Genomic DNA, 18878 nt, shown 5'->3' on the forward strand with positions numbered 1-18878 from the left:
GAAATGAGTCTATACAACATGGTACAGGGGGATACATGGTGATGGCTTCTAGTCAGGGGTTGAACAGAGAGATTCTGGCACCTTGGTGTCATCCCTTAACCACTAGAGGATCGGACAGTGGCAGGACATGGGTGGCTTTGTATATCCTAAGCAATAGAAAGGTTTTAAGGAAGCCTTTAGGACTTCATGTGTCTTCTCAGAAGCACTGACCGCAGGCTCCTTACCTCCAGTATCTTGATTCCAAATCTTCACCTTGCAGTCATGTGATGAGGTAACAATTATAGGCATCAAGCCCAACGCTCTTGGTAGAAAGACACATGATGCAACTGTCTGGAAATGCCCCACATATTCACATATTCTGTTGCGCATCTGCCTTAGGTCCCACAACTGCAAAGACAGTAGGGAACAGTTCACAAATAACATATTCCTCTAGCTTCATACCTGTTTCATTTTTATTAATATCCATCTCTCTACCTTCCCCTGATCCACCATTCCCTCCACTTACCTATTCATCTAGTTGCCCCTTATCTTCATTCATAGACCCAACCATCTATCCGCCCAGTGATTATACTAAGGATCAATTATGTCTCCAACAGCCCTGGTTGAGGATGCGATAGAAGAGTTGCTGTCTTCCTCATGGTTAGGGAAGTGAAAGCTCAAGTCCTACAGCATGATGGGACAGTATGGGGTTGTCTGCTTTCCATGACGACTCAGTTGTTGTCTTATGGCATCTGTGGGTCCTGTGGGAACCTAATAGTTACGAGCACCTTCTCATAAGTACATTCGAGTGTAAATATTCTGATTTAATGCCTGGATGCTGAGCCTTGATACATGAAGACAGGTGTCTACAATAAGGTAGGTGATGGTCCCCCAGCTCCATTCTTGTTGATACAGATCAGATCACATCTGAAGAATAATGTTCAGGGAGAAGAGCAAACTGAATTGTGTCCAAGAAATAATGAAGTCACGGGAAACAATGTCATCCAAGGAACAGCTGTAGGAACTAGAAATGCTTAGCTTGGAGAATTGAAGCTACATTAGTAGCTTGGGGATTCTACTCCATAGTCTATCACTTACTAGGGTTGTGGTCTTGGGCAAGAAATTTGAACTTGCCATGCCTCTATTTCCTCCTCTATAAAATGGGAATTATAATAGTAACTAACTCGCAGAGTAGTTTTAAGGATTAAATGAGATAATGCATGTAAAGTGTTTAGCCCAGTGCCTGCCACATAATAAATGTTCGATAAATGGGAGCTATATTCTATATAATGCCTGGAAACCTTGCTGGTGTAGTGGTTAAGTGTTATGTTCAAATCCACCAGGTGTTCCTTGGACACTCTATGGGGCAGTTCTACTCTGTCCTATAGGGTTGCTATGAGTTGGAATCGGTGCCATGGGTTGTTTTTTTTTTTAATTCTATTTGGATATGTAACTGATATCTACAATTAGTAATCTAAGGTACTTTGAAGGAGCCTAGGCAATCTACCTCACAATTAGATGCAAGTAAGGTATATGGGTAAGGGATGGGATAGACCCTAGACCAGCGGTGAAGCTCCAAAATTTCCTAGAGAGCTTGAACTCCTTTATTGTGACCACATGTATATGGAATACATGTACAGTGGGAATTCATTTGACTCTTCAAACACCCCCTTCTCTTTCCAGGCTCTGCAGGGAGTAGGGGCAGCAGATCAGTTTTATGTTTAGCTCCTCCCTGTCTTGACTCTTATGACATCTTTCCTACCACCAATTCAGAGAGGTCTAGGCTAATAGATCCTTCTCTAAAAGACAGGGTGTCGAACCAGTTCATTCTGGTTCAAAGCCCTGCTGAGAATTTGCATTTCCACCCCTGATATACGGAATCAGAATCTACAGATTAAAAGATCCCCAGGTGATTCTTATATATAACTTTCTGGGAACTTGTTAGAAATGCAAATTCTCAGCAGGGCTTTGAACCCAAAGGACCTGGCTCGAAGCCCTGCTAAAAGAAGCATCTGGAACTCAAAGGATAATTTACAGTATGCATTTGGAACAGGCCTGAGCCATTATTACCAAAGCCTGCCTATGTAGCCCAGCTACTGGCATGAGGCCAGAGTAAGTAATTTGTTTATCAGCAACCAGATACCTGGATCCCACACAATCTCTTACCGTGGCTTCACAGCCTTCCCCTCCAAAACCACTGCTGCAGGAGATAAACTTGTGTCCATCCTCACTGACTTCACAGTAGGTCTGAATGTGCTGTTTCGCAGGAAACATATGAGCTACATGCAATCCCCGACTGTCCCATAATCTGAAAGATATTACAGCAGGAAATGAGTTTGTTGTAAATGTGTCTGAATAGACAGCCCAATAACATAAAAGTCTTGGCTCTTTCCTGCTTAGGCAAATCAGAATGGAATGTTGTGATTTACCTAAAAACAGCAATATGAACCAGATAAACATGAGACCCAAAGCTGGCAGGAAGTAATGAAATTGAATGACGTCTAAGTTCTTTCCACTTTAGGATCTAGTTAAGAGGAATGTAGACCAAGTTTTTTTTTTTTTTTTTTTTAATAATTTTTATTGTGCTTTAAGGGAAAGTTTACAAATCAAGTCACTCTGTCACATATAAGCTTATATACACCTTACTCCATACTCCCACTTACTCTCCCCCTAATGAATCAGCCCGCTCCCTCCTTCCAGTCTCTCCTTTCGTTTGACTGTTTTGCCAGTTTCTAACCCTCTCTACCCTCCCATCTCCCCTCCAGACAGGAGATGCCAACACAGTCTCAAGTGTCCACCTGATACAAGTAGCTCACTCTTCATCAGCATCTCTCTCCAACCTATTGTCCAGTCCCTTCCATGTCTGATGAGTTGTCTTCGGGAATGGTTCCTGTCCTGGGCCAACAGAAGGTTTGGGGACCATGACCGCCGGGATTCTTCTAGTCTCAGTCAGACCATTAAGTCTGGTTTTTTTATGAGAATTTGGGGTCTGCATCCCACTGTTCTCCTGCTCCCTCAGGGGTTCTCTGTTGTGCTCCCTGTGAGGGCAGTCATCAGTTGTGGCCGGGCACCATCTAGTTCTTCTGGTCTCAGGATGATGTAAGTCTCTAGTTCATGTGGCCCTTTCTGTCTCTTGGGCTCTTAGTTATCGTGTGACCTTGGTGTTCTTCATTCTCCTTTGATCCAGGCGGGTTGAGACCAATTCATGCATCTTAGATGGCTACTCGTTAGCATTTAAGACCCCAGACGCCACACTTCTAAGTGGGATGCAGAATGTTTTCATAATAGAATTTATTTTGCCAATTGACTTAGAAGTCCCCTTAAGCCATAGTCCCCAAACCTCCGCCCTTGCTCCGCTGACCTTCGAAGCATTCAGTTTATCCCGGAAACTTCTTTGCTTTTGGTCCAGTCCAGTTGAGCTGACCTTCCCTGTATTGAGTATTGTCCTGCCCTTCACCTGAAGTAGTTCTTATCTACTAACTAATCAGTAAATAACCCTCTCCCACCCTCTCTCCCCACCTCGTAACCACAAAAGAATGTGTTCTTCTCAGTTTATACTATTTCTCAAGATCTTATAATAGTGGTCTTATACAATATTTGTCCTTTTGCCTCTGACTAATTTCACTCAGCATAATGCCTTCCAGGTTCCTCCATGTTATGAAATGTTTCAGTTTCGTCACTGTTCTTTATCGATGCGTAGTATTCCATTGTGTGAATATACCATAATTTATTTAACCATTCATCTGTTGATGGACACCTTGGTTGCTTCCAGCTTTTTGCTGTTGTAAACAGTGCTGCAATAAACATGGGTGTGCATATATCTGTTTCTGTAAAGGCTCTTATTTCTCTAGGGTATATTCCGAGGAGTGGGATTTCTGGGTTGTATGGTAGTTCTATTTCTAGCTTTTTAAGAAAACGCCAGATAGATTTCCAAAGTGGTTGTACCATTTTACATTCCCACCAGCAGCGTATAAGAGTTCCAATCTCCCCACAGCCTCTCCAACATTTATTATTTTGTTTTTTGGATTAATGCCAGCCTTGTTGGAGTGAGATGGAATTTCATCGTAGTTTTAATTTGCATTTCTCTAATGGCTAATGATCGAGAGCATTTTCTCATGTATCTGTTAGCTGCCTGAATTATCTTCTTTAGTGAAGTGCGTGTTCATATCCTTTGCCCACTTCTTGATTGGGTTATTTTGTCTTTTTGTGGTTGTGTTTTAACAGAATCATATAGATTTTAGAGATCAGGCACTGGTCGGAGATGTTACAGCTGAAAATTTCTTCCCAATCTGTAGGTGGTCTTTTTACTCTTTTGGTGAAGTCTTTAGATGAGCATAGGTGTTTGATTTTTAGGAGCTCCCAGTTATCTGGTTTCTCTTCGTCATTTTTGGTAATGTTTTGTATTCTGTTTATGCCTTGTATTAGGGTTCCTAACGTTGTCCCTATTTTTTCTTCCATGATCTTCACCGTTTTAGTCTTTACGTTTAGGTCTTTGATCCACTTGTAGTAAGTTTTTGTGCATGGTGTGAGGTATGGGTCCTGTTTCATTTTTTTTGCAAATGGATATCCAGTTATGCCAGCACCATTTGTTAAAAAGACTATCTTTTCCCCAATTAACTGACACTGGGCCTTTGTCAAATATCAGCTGCTCATATGTGGATGGATTTATATCTGGGTTCTCAATTCTGTTCCATTGTAGACCAAGTGTTTTAATTGTGCAAATTAATTTGTTAATTTAGTCCTTTGGGGCACTGCTTTCAACAGATGAAAAAAAGAAAGATGCTTATGAACTGAGGAACACTCATCATTCCAGAATCAGATACAAAAGATACAGGCCTTGGACAACTGGTGAGGGGTCCAATGGCAAGTGTTTTATCCTTCTCATTTTTATCTCTTTATCTCATTCTCACCACTTTCTAAGTTGAGCCTCTTCTGAGATCCAGAGTTCCTGGTCATGCTCTGTAGTCTAAGGACTATTTATTTCACTTGATTCTCCTGATGCTGATTCTGACCCTGCTTCCCCAGGGAGGGGTTCACCTGAGGGCTGAATGATTGATAACCAGACGAGCAGCCGCTGAGCAGGGGTAGCAAGGAGAGTCAGGCAGTTTGAAGGGGGCGGACTAGCACATGACCAATCCTGAGGTTAATCTGAACAAAGCCACACAGTGGGGGCTGGTAGAGTCAGCTGCTTTGAAACCACCAAGAACAGAGGCTTTCCCTTGACCTCTGGGTTTCCAACTTCTTCCCAGACAATCCATGGGTCCAGATCAGAAAAGCCCCAGCACCAGAGAAGAGTAGAGGGGCAGAAGGCTCTGTGAAGCACCCAGCAATGTGGAGAAGCAGGGTGAGAAGAGCTCATAAGCATGGGATCCACACACCTTCACCAGAAACACTGTCACTGCTGTCCAGTAAACCTACCTAATGGTTTTATCTTCAGAGGTCTGTAGGATATATGGTTCTCTGGGGACCCAGCACAGGTGAGTGACCTGGAAGAAACACACTTTTTCAAAAGGTCTTCATATTAAGTTATATAATTATGTATGAAATGCCTGTAAACTGGGCCAAATAGCATGTCAACACCTCAAGGATTCTGAACTAGTAAATTTGACTTAGAGGGATTTTATGCTTTGCAGATACCCACCAGTCATGCTCCACCTATGTCTCCCAGGTTATCAGCAGCAACAGTAGCAGCTGGGTCAGTTGAGAGCGCCAAAATGTGTGCAAGTGTGCTCTTTGAGTGCCTGAAACTCCAGCCATGTGGTAGAGAACTGCTAGCCTGGTGGCAGCTCGGGAGATCACTGCCCTGAGGTGAGAACACCAAAATGCTAAGGTCTCCACAGGTTTAGAAAGAGTATATTTATCCTGAACCTGCAGCCCCCTGCTGGGAAGACATAAAAAAGTTTTCAAAAACAACATGACAGGATTGTCTTCCCTTACAACCTCCACAAGTACGGAGGACACAGGGCAAGCATATTTGGCCATTGTCAGTTGTCTTTAAAATTAGAAAAGATGAACATAACTGAAGTTTGACGACTACTAAAGGAACATCTACCATAAGTCAGACATAACAATGAGTGTTTCACATACATTGTCTCATTTTATCCTCTGAAGAACCTTGCGAAGATACTAAAACTCTTAAGAGTTTAAGTAACTTTTGAACCCAGGTATGTCTGACCCCAAAGGCTATGTTGTTTATATACTAGTCTACTACTAGAATGTGACTGCTCTTCAAAAGCAGAACAAATTATACATAAAAGCAAAAAGCAATGTTTATTTCTCTGCATGATGTTACATGTACAGAACACAAAATAAGCATAGCTGTGAGCCAAGGATGGTGTCCTAGGTCACTAACCCTGCTTTTTCCATGTCTGGCCCATAGAAAAAATGCAATAGCTTTATTTTGAAGGAACAAATGAAAAGACCCTTTTAAAATCCAGGGTAAACTAGTGGAATTGTTCTCTGGAGCAGGAGACCTAAAGAGACCATTTGATCCAATAATCCCAGGGGGCCAGGGTCCCACAGAGAGTTAGGGGTGAGTAAGAATTAGAATCCAAGCCTCTACTGCCTGGCTGTGGGTATCCTGATCTCTCTCCCAGGTCCTTTCCCCCATGCTCTCTCCTGCTGCCCTGCTCTGTACAAGTTTGAGTTCGTACCAGGTTTCTGGAGACAGATGCTCTCTCCACACACTGTCCAGTTCCTACGTCCCACAGAAGCAAGGTGTTGTCCCGAGAGCCAGTGCATAGCTGTGTGGAGTCTTTGGAGACAATGGGAGAAGACAGCCCATGAGATGGGCTTGAATAGGGCTTTTCAGAAAGTACAAAGGGAGAGATTTGTTTTACTTTACCTGGACTCACAGCCAATCCAGTGACCACCATGGCATGGCCTGAGAACTGCTGCCTTGGTTGTAAGGAACCATGTAAGTCCCACATCATGACCATCCTATCACGAGAGGCGCTGAAGAACTGGTTCGATTTGGGAATACAGGCTACCTGCTCAGGGAAAAATCCCAAATAAAGACCTCTGGTGTGCTTACTTGATTGGACTTCAGAACAGGGAAGGAATGGGTTACATAACTCTCTCCCACACACGGTTTTTAAAAGAGTAATACCTAAATTTGAAAAGATAACAAGGCCAGTTTCAATTTCCACCTCTCCATGTTAAGCTACCCTTTCCCGTTTAAGAGCAGAACTCCTCCCTGTCCTTCAAGGTCAGGAGTCCCATATACGGTTAAGCACGAGACTGCTAACCGAAAAGCTGGCAATTCAAACCCAACCAGAGGCACCTTGGAGGGCAGGATTGGTGATCTGCTTCCAGAAGGTCACAGCCTTGAAAACCCCATGGAGCAGTTCTACTCTGCATACATGGAGTTGCCATGAGTCGGAAGAGACTCAATGACAACACCAAACTTCAAGGTAAGGTGAAAAGTTCACCTCCTCCATAAAGCCCCCTCAGATCACCTCGCCTCATAGGAATCTCTCCCCTGTTTGATCTATAGAATTTTCTATTTGTGTGACCTCCCCCACCCCTTGGCATTTTATCATCATCACCTCCAAAGCTGGTACAGTGTTACAGTCTCACATGTTGTTGTCAGGTGCCATCAAGTCAGTTTTGACTCATAGCGACTCTATGTACAACAGAATAAAAAACTGCCAGTCCTGAGCCATCCTCACAATCATTGCTATGTTTGAGCCCACTGTTACAACCACTGTGTCAATCCATCTCGTTGAGGATCTTCCTCTTTTTCACTGACTCTCTATCTTACCAAGTATGATGTCCTTCTCCAAGTCTCATATACTTTGTATTATTAACATAACTATCTTATATAATCTCTTACTTTATGTAGTAATGTTATTTACTTTATACTATTTTTAAAGAGATATTATTCTTTTTTATATTTATTTTTAACCACATAAAGATCCATTTACTTCTACTTTAGTGGAAATAGATGCTGGATATTTGGATCTACTGAAATGATCCTGGTTTTCTCTTTTTGACCAATTAATATAGAAAATTACATTTACCAATTTCCTAATATTGAGCCATTTCTACGTCCCTCAAATAAAGCTCAGTTAGTCATGATATGCTATTCTTTTAGCAAAAAGTTAGATTCCTTTTGCTAGTATTTCATTTAAAATTTTTATAACAATACATACTGAAGCAGACTGCAAGTAGTGCACCCATTTATCCATGTGTTGGCAATGTGCTCAGCTATAAAATGAAATGTTCCAGCCCCCTGAAGACAGAGGTGGTCAATGAGATGCAAGGGGAATGATACTTATGGGAAACTTAGAAGGAGCTGGAAGGTACAACCTTTTGCTCTTGCCGCTTCCTTCTTCCTGCTCTCTTGAGATCAGATACGACTGGAGCTGCGGCAGCCATCTCGGGGCTATGAGGCGACTTTGAAGAAGGAAGCTGAGCACTAGTAATGGTAGATAAGACAGAAGGACTCTGGCTTCCTCATAGCCATGGAACCGCCTTGCGAGCTTTCTACTTGTTTAAGCCATTGTTATTTTGGCTTTCTGTTATCTGAAGCTGTATCTAACTCCACCTAATATAGATATTCGTAAGTCTGTTGGGTAGTTTTCATTATATGCTTTGTCACATTTTGCTATCAATTTTATATTGACTTTATAAAAAGAAATGAGATCTCCCTTTTCTCTATACCCTGGAACAGTTTAAATGGCATCAGAATTATCGATTTTTGCTTATTTGAAATAATTTCCTTTGAAACCACCAGGGCTAAATACTCTTATGTCAGGTGACTGTTATACTCTTGATCAATTTAAAGTGAGTCTTTTTGTCCCATTTAATGATTTTTGCTTTGAATGCATTCAGTTTGATGTTAATATCACAACTCCTGCTTTCTGTTTGCACTTGTCTGATATATATTTGTTCAACTTTTTTTTTTTGGTCAACTTTTTATTTTTAATCTTTAAGTTGCTTTGCATTAGATATGTCTCTTTTAAACAATGTGTAGTTGGATTTAGTTTTTACCTAGTCTAAGAGTACCTTCCTTTTAATAATGACTTTATCCGCTGGTGGCACAGTGGTTAAGAGCTCAGCTGCTAACCCAAAGGTCCGCAGTTTGAATCCACCAGCCACTCCTTAGAAACCCTATGGGGCAGTTCTACTCTGTCCTGTAGGGTTCTTATGAGTTGGAATTGACTTGACGGCAATGGGTTTTGTTTTTGTTTTTTTAATTGTTATCATAGATATGTTTGGTCTTGTTTCTGTCATTTTATTGTCTTTTTAAAAAATATTTTGTTATGTTTTCATAGTCTTTTTCTGTAAGATTTGTATATTTTGTTTTTAGAACTTTTTCTTCCCTACATTTATATTTTTTAATTATAAAATATATATTCTAAATTCTTCTAATTGTATTTATATACATGTACTAATATCCTTAAGCCCATATTCTCAATTTATCAACTTCAGAAAGAATACAGTATATATACAGACTCTCATGAAAAGTGAAAAAAAAAGCACAATTATATTAATTCTGTTTTCTCTCACATTTTTGTAGGTATTTTCTTGAACTTCTGTCTCAGTCTATTACCATACTATTAATATTTTTGCATTATATATCTTTTTTTAAAAGAATTATAATAATTACATCATTTCATAGCCGTGATTTTGCAATTCTTTAGACATACTTCTGTGTTTAACTGGATTCATGGCTCATATCATGAATTCTTTATTTGAAACTTCTTTAATATTCATTAGCTGGGTTACATCTTCAAGAATTTTATTGAGGAAGGCTTTGCATATGTTGGTATTTTACATATTTAAGAATGTCTTTCTATTGCCTTTCCACTAGAATGACACTGGCTACATAAAGGATTCTTGGAGCACATTCTTTTCTTACCATTTTGCAGACAGTGCTCCACTGTCCTATGGCATCTGGTGCTGCTGAGAAGAAATTTGAAGCCAAACTAATTTTTCTTTTACATTTTAGTGACCTTCCTCTTCTGCCAGGATGCTTTTAAAATTCTCTCTTTATTCTCAAAGTTTGGTAATTTCATCTGGATATGTATCAGTATTGATTACTTAATTTTCCTGGTCCTCAACTAGCCCCTTGAGCTCTTTTATGTTCAAGTTTTCCTTTATCTGAGTATGTTTATTTCTATTTTATCTTTTTTACATGTTTTGTGATGAATTTGTTTTATTCTTTTGTAAAAACACCAATTTATGGATTACATTGTCTGTATCCTGTATCTATCATGTTTGTGCCAATCATTTTCATCTCTTTGCTATTTTCAATTTATTCCATACGATTAGCCTGCCCTGCATGTCACCAATTCTTTTCTCAGCATAATGATTTTACATCTTACTGTTTATAATGTAATTTTAATCGCTAATAGCATTTTTCCTCAAATTTTCTTCTTCTTTCTTCCAGATAATTCTTCTATTATCTTACTGTCTTAGACTGGATTCTGTAGAGGAACAAAACCAGTGAAGTATATATATGTAAGTACATATCAAGAGAAATTTTATTTCAAGGAAATGGCTCACGAAGTTATGGAGACTGGCAAGTCCCAAATCTATGGGTCAGGTGTCAGGCTTGAGGCTTCTCTTGACTCACATGGTTGCAGGGGCTGACGAACCCAAAGCTGGCAGTTCAGATGGTAGGCTCCTGGCTCACGGGGTTGTGGGAGCTGGTGAATCCCAAAATCTGCAGGTCAGGCAGCAGGCTGCTGGCTCACATCCCAAGAACTGGAGGTCAGGTGATGATGAGTTGGATACAGGACTGAAAGAGCTTTGCCAGGACATCCATATATACTGGATGCAGGCCATACACCCAAGGAAACTCCCTTATATCAGATCACAAAATGGAGGATAATTACATAATACTGAGAATCATGGCTGTCATGGGTTGAACTGAGTCCCCCAAAAATATCTGTCAACTTGGCTAGGTCATGATATCCAGTAGTGTATGATTATCTACCATTTTGTCATCTGATGTGATTTCCCTATGTGCTGTAAATCCTAGCACTATGATGTAATGAAATGGATTAGTGGCAGTTATATTGATGAGATCTACAAGATTAGATAGTGTCTTAAGCCAATCTCTTCTGAGATATAAAAGAGAGAAACGAGCAGAGACACAGGGACCTCATACCACCAAGAAAGCAGTGCTGGGAGCACAGCGTGTCCTTTGGACCTGGGGTTCCTGTGCAGAGAAGCTCCTAGTTCAGGGGAAGGTTGATGACAAGGATCTTTCTCCAGAGCTGACAGAGACAGAAAGCCTTCCCCTGGAGCGGACACCCTGAATTTGGACTTCTAGCCTACTAGACTGTGAGAAAATAAATTTTTCTTTGTTAAAGCCATCCACTTGTGGTATTTCTGTTATAGCTGCACTAAATGACTAAGACAGAATTTGGTACCAAGAGTGGGATGCTGCCCTAACAGATACCTAAAATGTGGAAGCAGTTTTGAAACTGGGTGGATAAAGACTCAGAAGGAAGTGAGAAGAACTGTTAACTCCAGAGAAGGCGAGGCGGAGCCAAGATGGCGGAATAGACAGACGCTTCCGTTCAGCCCTCTTTACAACAAAGACCGGAAAATACAAGTGAAATGAGTATATTTGTGACAAGCTGGGAGCCCTGAGTATCAATGGCAAGCTTAGACAAGGAACTGAGGGGCAGGGGAAGGAAGAGACCGTTCAGAAGCGGAGAGGAGTTGCCGGACCTCAGTCACAGGGAGCCCTCAGGCACCATTCCCGGAGTGGCGGCGGCAGTGGTGGCGGTGGGCTGGTCCTAGCGTTTGGCCGCAGTTTCCTCAGGGAGAAGCAGCCAGCCGCACAGCCCACTCACACCTCCGGAACCTGAGCAGAAGGGCGCTCTCAGCAAAAGCTAAGTACTTGTGTATATTTTACCGCCCCTCCCACACCCCCAAGCCAGCTTCAGCGGCTGAATCCCTGGGCCTGAAATAGACCCTGGTGAGCACCTGGAGCCGTCCTCCTGGCCTTGGGGAAGGAAAAAATTTCTAACTGGGGGGAAAGATAATTTGCTAGTTCCATTAACTAGGGGAGCTCAGGACAGAAGCGGCTCCTGTCCAGGCATAAACTGCCCGTGGACCTTGAGCACCTTTACCTTCTGCATGGACCTGTGTGGGCCTATTCTGGGAGAATAGGCCCTTGTTGGCAAACTCCAACCATTTCAGCGGTGCGGTGGAGAGGTGGGTGTTTGACGTTTGACATTGCCTTGCCTACTAAACAAGGTCCTCACCTACCCACAACAGGGACTGGTGGACCTAAGGACTGGTGGCCTCACTTGGGTCGCCCAGCCACTCGTGACAGGGGCCCAGGGATAATGGGTACCTCCCAGTCCTTACACCAAAATCTTTGGGTGCCCATGGTCCCTCTGCAGAGCCCACCCACCAGCACGCTCTAGGGAACAGAGACGCGTTTTCCTCAGAGACACTTGGGGGTCAGTTCTCAGCCCCCTGCCTTGTTCAGAGTGTGACCCCCTGCTGCAATCAGATACCAGTATATACGCCAATCACCCCTGCCCCTCTATGACTGTAGAACAGAGCCTGTACCACATACTTGATATCAGCTACCTGGAAACCTGAGCTGAATTCATACAAGAAAACTGAATGGACTCCTAGACTGATATACCTGATAACAGCTCTAGCCAGCTAAGCTGGTGACAGGACACCAGAGCTCCAAAGGCGAAAATAATCAAGCTAGCTCACTCAAGCAACCCATAGGGGTATACCAAAACAAAACACCAGAGAAGGCACAGATGGTGAGAAACAGCAGCAGAGGACTGGCAGCAGCAGTGAACCAGCAGCAGCAGAACCAAGAGACCAGTGCCAGACAGCACTGCAGCCAACCCATGCAGCAAGAGAGCTGAGTGCCTGTGCGCAGAAGGCTTCCTGGCAGCGTGGAGTGCCTCCAGGCACTTATAGGTGGAGCTACAGAGCTTTGGGACATTTCCCCAGCAGGGCAGATGTGGGTGTGAGGCCCGAGGGCTAAGAGGCCAAGAAACTAGGAAGCAGAAGCTGAAGAGACAAGGAACACAGGAAGCCGAGCTGCCTCAGTCTCAAAGGTATGGCCTCGACCTTTGGGGTTTCAAAGGGCAGAGCCATGGCCTCTGATGTTTCTAAGGGTGGAGTCGCAACTCAGAGGGACTAGCAGAATGTGCATCTAAAGCCGAGGGAGCAGAGTTGTGGTCCCAGTGGGCCTGGAAGGCAGAGCTGAAGCCCAGGGCCGAGGAGCTTTCCACTCAGGATCCTGAGAGTGTGGCCAATACCTAGTGTCTGGAGGGCAGGGTCATTGTATGAATGATCTCGGAGAATAGAGGACTGTTTTCAAAGCATTGAGGGCTAATGTAATATGTTCTGCTCACTTGCTTGATACCTGTTATGCCTTCTTTCCCTCCAACTCCTCCTATTTGTAATGGAAATCTCTAGCTTGTACCTGTTCTGCCACTGTACTTGGGAAGCAGAAAACTTGTGTTCTAGATTTCACAGATGAAGAGGAATTTTTGGATTTTGGACTTGGAGTTGATTTAAGACTTTTGCTATAATATGATGGGGTGAATATGTTTTACATGTGGCAAGGACACGAGTTTTGGGGGGCCAAAGGGTAGAATGTCATGGATTGATTGTGTCCCCCTAAAATGTGTGCCAACTTGGTTAGGCCATGATTCCCAGTATTGTGTGGATGTCCTTCATTCTGTCATTATAATTTTATGTTAAAGAGGATTAGGGTGGGATTGTAACACCCTTACTAAGGTTGCATCCCTAATCCAATGTTAATAGATTTTCCCTAGAGTGTGGCCTGCACCACTTTTTATCTTACAAAAGATAAAAGGAAAAGGAAGCAAGCAGAGCATTGGGGACTTCATACCACCAAGAAAGCAATGCTGGGAGCAGAGCTCGTCCTTTGGACCTGGGGTTACTGCATGGAGAAGCTCCTAGTCCAGGGGAAGATTGATGACAAGAACCTTCCTCCAGAGCCAAAGACAGAGTGAGCCTTCCCCAGAGCTGATGCCCTGAATTTGGACTTCTAGCCTACTATAAAATACTGTGAGAAAATAAATTTCTCTTTGTTAAAGCCATCCACTTGTGGTATTTCTGTTATAGCAGCACTAGATGACTAAGACAATGGCCTGGCCAAGGAGACATATAACATTAACCATCACACTTACTTTTATGATTTTTTTGTTTCATAGAGTACTTGTTCTCTTAATTTATAGAACATAGAAAACTCTAATCAAAATATTTTTTTCTTTCTTGAGTAATTCTTCCTTTAAAGTGTATTTTCTTCTGTCTTTATCTCGTTATGTGTGTATCCTTTTTCTCTCTCTCTTTTTTATTGTGGTGAAAATACACACAATGTGTGTATCTTTTTTAAAAAATGTCTGTAGCCATATAGGTCTTACATTGGATCCTTTCTACCAATTATATTCATAGTTTCATCTTTGAATGGGGGCAAGTTCTGTTGTACTGATATATGCCCAAGAGTAATATACATATGTTATAAAGAAGATAAATTCTTCTTCACTCTCCTTCCTGTTAGCCCAGCGCCTATTACAACTTGAGCTGTAGTGCTGAATATTGACAGTTGATTATTTTGATTATTTCTGTTTGAGATGAACAGGAAAAGAAGGAGCAAGCTGGGGGCAGCCTCAATTTTGTTATATTGTCTGGTTTTATAGGTAACTGACCTATTTTTTAGTCCTCATCTTTTTAAATAAAGAACTGTTGAGAAGGCTGTTCAGGACTAGTTATGTTTTAGTGAAATCTGTTCTCTGCCAAAAACCTGGGTAGATGTGCACTGGAACCTGCTGTTCTCTCAGTCTGATTCAAAATGCAATGTATCTGGCAGGTTCTTACCATACACTTTTAATGGGATTGTGGCTGATGCCTAGTTTCATTATAGATGAGTTTGCATCTTAACTTTTTGTTCATTTAGGTGTATTTCTGAAAAGGGAGGGAGTTAAATGAATTGACATTCTCTATAATTTTTGCTAGAAGTTCACACTACTCTGTAATGATATTTAACAAATTAATTTTTATTTAACTTTTGTTGGCTTTTTTCCTCCATAACTAGACTAGAAGGTTCCTGAGCACAGGGATTTTATCATTCTTCAAGCTACATTTTTTCTACACATTTTTTCTATACATGTCACTTGTTAAGTTAGGATAGGTCAAAGAGAGCAATTCTCTATTCAGCTTTTCTCTATTTACCACCTAAGCTAATCAGCGACTTAAAAAAAAAAAAAAAAAGGTCCAACATATCTGTATAAAGAGCTAAGTGAATGGTTTACTTTTCTTTTCCTAAAATGGGGCTTTATAACATCAAATGAAGCCTTTTTATTTTTCCTTAAGACTGGACATTCACTTGCTCTTACTAGGTAGAGCTATTTGATACACCTTTATTCAGTTTCAAACTCCTCCATAATAATAACTTTGACAATTACCTTGGTGATTTCACGTTCGTGTCCTTTGAACCTTTTCACCACATTTCCAGTTTTCCAGTTATAGGCCACAACTATCTGCAGAGAGTCATTAAAATATTTTAGTTCAACCACTCAAAGATAACAAGGCTTTATTTCATTCCCCACCATAATTTTTCCCAACTAATGCCCCCTCTGTCAAGGTAATTGCTTAAAGCATTAGGGTTTTATTGTTCTGTCCTTCCTCGTGTTCCCCTACTCTGAGTTTCTTTCCTTTCCTCCTGATGGTTCCTCTGTCTCTCCTCAAGACTCTGGGCCACTCCTCTAAGCCTAACTGATGGATCTGGGATAACACTCTGCACAAGGAATTGATTCAGGTTGAGGTTCTGGTTGTAGATGCTAAGGGAGAATTCTATGTGGGATCAGATTTTTTTTTCCCCTAATTGTATTATGCTTCTTTAAATTTCAAAAACACTCATCCATAATCCCAATAGCCAGAAAGAATAATAAAAAAAAAAAAGTAACTGTTGAAAATTTCAATTTCCTAGCCTTTTTCCAGGTGTATGCTTTTGTTTAAAGTTGAGAAATCCAATTTTTTTTTTTACTTAATGTTTTATCGTAAACATTTCTTCCCCTAAATTGGATTTTAAAAACATTGCTCTGGCCTACCAATGCCGTCGAGTCAATTCCAACTCATAGCGACTCTACAGAACACAACTGCCCCACAGGGTTTCCAAGTCGCTATGAGTCAGAATCAACTCGATGGCAATGGGTTTAATATTTACAGGAGCAAAATGCCACCTCTTTCTCCCACAGGGCAGCTGGTGGGTTCAAATAGCCAACCTCTTGGCAGCTGAGTGCTTAGCCACTGTGCCATCAGGGCTCCAATTTCCTAACCTGCAATATAGAGAGGATAATCTTTGCCCTATCTACCCCTCACAGATGTGTGCAAGGATCATCTAAACAAAATTTCATGTATCTAAGATGATATAGATTTTAAGACAAAAATGTTGCAAATGAAACACTGATATCATGCTTTATCATCAATTTATAGATGCATCCTGATTTCAGAGGTGTTAAAATGTGAAAAGATGTGCATCTTAGAATCTATGAAATACAGTTTGCAAATGGAATTTGAAGATTCTAAAAAGCTATTGGAAATGGGAGGAATTATTATTCACTCTAAGAAGAATCAGCATTTTTGCTACCAATATCCTAGCTGTAAGCACTATGATAGATCCAAATATGAGGGAGAGAAAGCAACCAGATTCAAAGTGACAATGGGAGGGAGGACAAAAGATAGAAGGAATCACGATACATCCTGGTATAGAGATTTTAGCAAGAGAAGGGCATAAAGACTAGACAAGGAGGTGCCTCTCACTAACAATAGCTCCTGTGTCTGTGAGAAGGTGTAAAAGTAGGTTGGCCAGAACAATAATACTTGCCATTCGTAGAAAGCATGTGGGTAGCCTAGCAGTGTTCCGGTTCTGTCATTTACAACTGCCCTGTAAGGCTGGATTATCCCCATAAAGCAAATAAGGAGACTGAAGTGCAAAAAAAAATTCAAAGACTTTCCCAAAGTAATAAAAGTGGCAGGTCAGGAATTGAAACCTAATCTAACTCTAAAGTCCATATTCTTATACTAATCAACACTGCTGCCAGAAATGTATAACCTGGTGCAGTGCAATTAATTACTTAATATGGCCCTTCTAGCCACAGTCTTTGTGACTCACACATAATGATTGAGTGGGACTATGCAAATAAGGTATATGGAACCCTAATGAAGGGATTGGTCAGTTTTGTCATCCTGCTAGGCTTAAAATAAGCCACTCCAGAGGTGGGAGAAGAGGATCTCACCACCACCACGAAGAAAAGGTGGGAGCAGAGCACATCCTTTGGACCTGGAATTCCTGTACTGAGACCCTCCTAGATACAGAAGACAGAGAGAGAGAGCTGTAACACAGAAGATGGCAAGACGGTGAGAGGAAATGGCAGAGAAATGGTGGCGGCAGAGGAGACTGCGCATTGGGCTTCCCTGCCCAAGGAGTGAGAAAGCTGACTGCCTTTGGGCAGGAGGCTTCCTGGTGGAGTGCGGTGCCTCAAGGCACTTGGTGGAGACCCATAGAGCCAGAACTGAGTGCCTTCAGGGTAAGGCTTACTGGTGGAGTGGGGTGCTTCAGGGCACTTACCTGCAGAGTTAAAAGAGCTTTGTAAAACTTGCCCAAGCAGGGCAGAGGCCAGGCTGAGAAGTCAAGGGCCAGAGAGAGACCTGCCTGCAGGCATGGCTGAGAAGAGGCCATCCTGATTGAAGAACTGTATCCTGAGCGTTCTTGAACCTGAACTGTAACCTGTTACTTATAAACCCCATAACTGTGAGTGTAGTCTGTGAGTTGTGTGGCCATTACAATGAATTATTGAACGCAGCAGAGGAGTAGAGAGTGCCTGCGAAGGACGCCTGGTGTCAGAATTGGTAAAGATGGTGGAGAGAGGAAGCAGTCTGACCTCCGCCTGATAGAAATCAGCCTTGGGCTGTCGATCTTGATACTCCTTCCTTCATGTAAAATTAGGAGAGGTCAGATGCCTCAGCCATCACACCATTTTTACACCTGGACTTCCTTACAAAATTGCTTCTCTTCCTTGTGATAACTTGGTTCCCAGGGAAGCCCTGCAAACTCTACCTTATCTTTTCCTCCAGAGACACAAAGTTCTGAGTTCAGAGCAGCAACAGCAGAGACGGTATCCACATGGGCTGGGCTATACTCTTGAAAGGTTTTAGTCTGAATCCTCTCTTCTGTAATTCCATCAGGCCTGCTAAAGGGAAGACAGAAAATGAGAGACCTGATGGTATGGGGGGAGTGGAAGAGGAAGAAGAGTATGGGCTAAGGTAGCAAGTTCTGATGGGAAAGTAGAAAAAGAAGACCCACTGACATTGCCAACAATGTTATTACTTACTCTTAACATTTTCAGAATGACCAAATATTTGGAATCTAATAAAGGTGAATCCTGAAGGTAAGAAGTCAACAGTCTTTACTCACACTAGAGATTATTCCCAAAGATGTCGGTCCCCTCCCCGTGTGGGTGCAGACACAAGCTAATAAGGCTGTTTTGGATCAACAGAGAACAGATCAAGCTGACAGTTCAGGGAAGGTCATCAACACTCACTTTGGGCCTTCTCTTTCTTTAGTGGAAAGTTTAGTGGGGCATGATAAGGCTTGGGACCTCAGGGTAGAAGTGCTATACCTGTATTTATAAGTGCTGTGTTTGAGTTTGCTTTGCAACTTCCCCATCACGGCCCAGAACCTACACAAAACCTGAGGAGGAGCTTGTTCAGCTGGCACCTGAGTGGCAGCATCCCTTGCGGCTGCTGGAAGTTGTGGTCCCTATTAAAAAGAAGTAGGCACATATTTGTTAGGCACAATAATGGTACAGTAATTATGTTAGTGGGTTTCATTATGTTAAAAATAAATCCTTTTAGGTGGAAACAACCTTAAA

The 18878-nt window shown here is 41.9% G+C and overlaps 1 protein-coding gene and 1 long non-coding RNA gene across 2 annotated transcripts in view; one reads left to right on the top strand and one right to left on the bottom strand.

The window, feature by feature from the left end:
• The window catches only part of LOC126082564 (uncharacterized), a 21100-nt gene extending 15368 nt beyond the window's left edge, over positions 1–5732 (top strand). The window contains exons 2-3 of the long non-coding RNA XR_007518577.1: positions 5229–5456; positions 5648–5732. This is a non-coding gene — a long non-coding RNA (uncharacterized LOC126082564). The remainder of the gene's footprint in view (positions 1–5228; positions 5457–5647) is intronic.
• WDR31 (WD repeat domain 31) overlaps positions 1–18738 on the bottom strand; it is a 20935-nt gene extending 2197 nt beyond the window's left edge. Inside the window, 9 exon segments of the mRNA XM_049895102.1 lie at positions 225–387; positions 2146–2287; positions 5398–5465; positions 6633–6733; positions 6824–6968; positions 15411–15485; positions 18065–18197; positions 18627–18714; positions 18717–18738. Of these exon segments, the coding sequence (XP_049751059.1) occupies positions 225–387; positions 2146–2287; positions 5398–5465; positions 6633–6733; positions 6824–6968; positions 15411–15485; positions 18065–18197; positions 18627–18714; positions 18717–18738 (937 nt within the window).
• Positions 18739–18878: the final 140 nt, after the last annotated feature.

This window comes from Elephas maximus, chromosome 9 (genome assembly GCF_024166365.1).
Source record: "Elephas maximus indicus isolate mEleMax1 chromosome 9, mEleMax1 primary haplotype, whole genome shotgun sequence".
In the NCBI taxonomy this organism is placed as follows: domain Eukaryota; kingdom Metazoa; phylum Chordata; class Mammalia; order Proboscidea; family Elephantidae; genus Elephas; species Elephas maximus.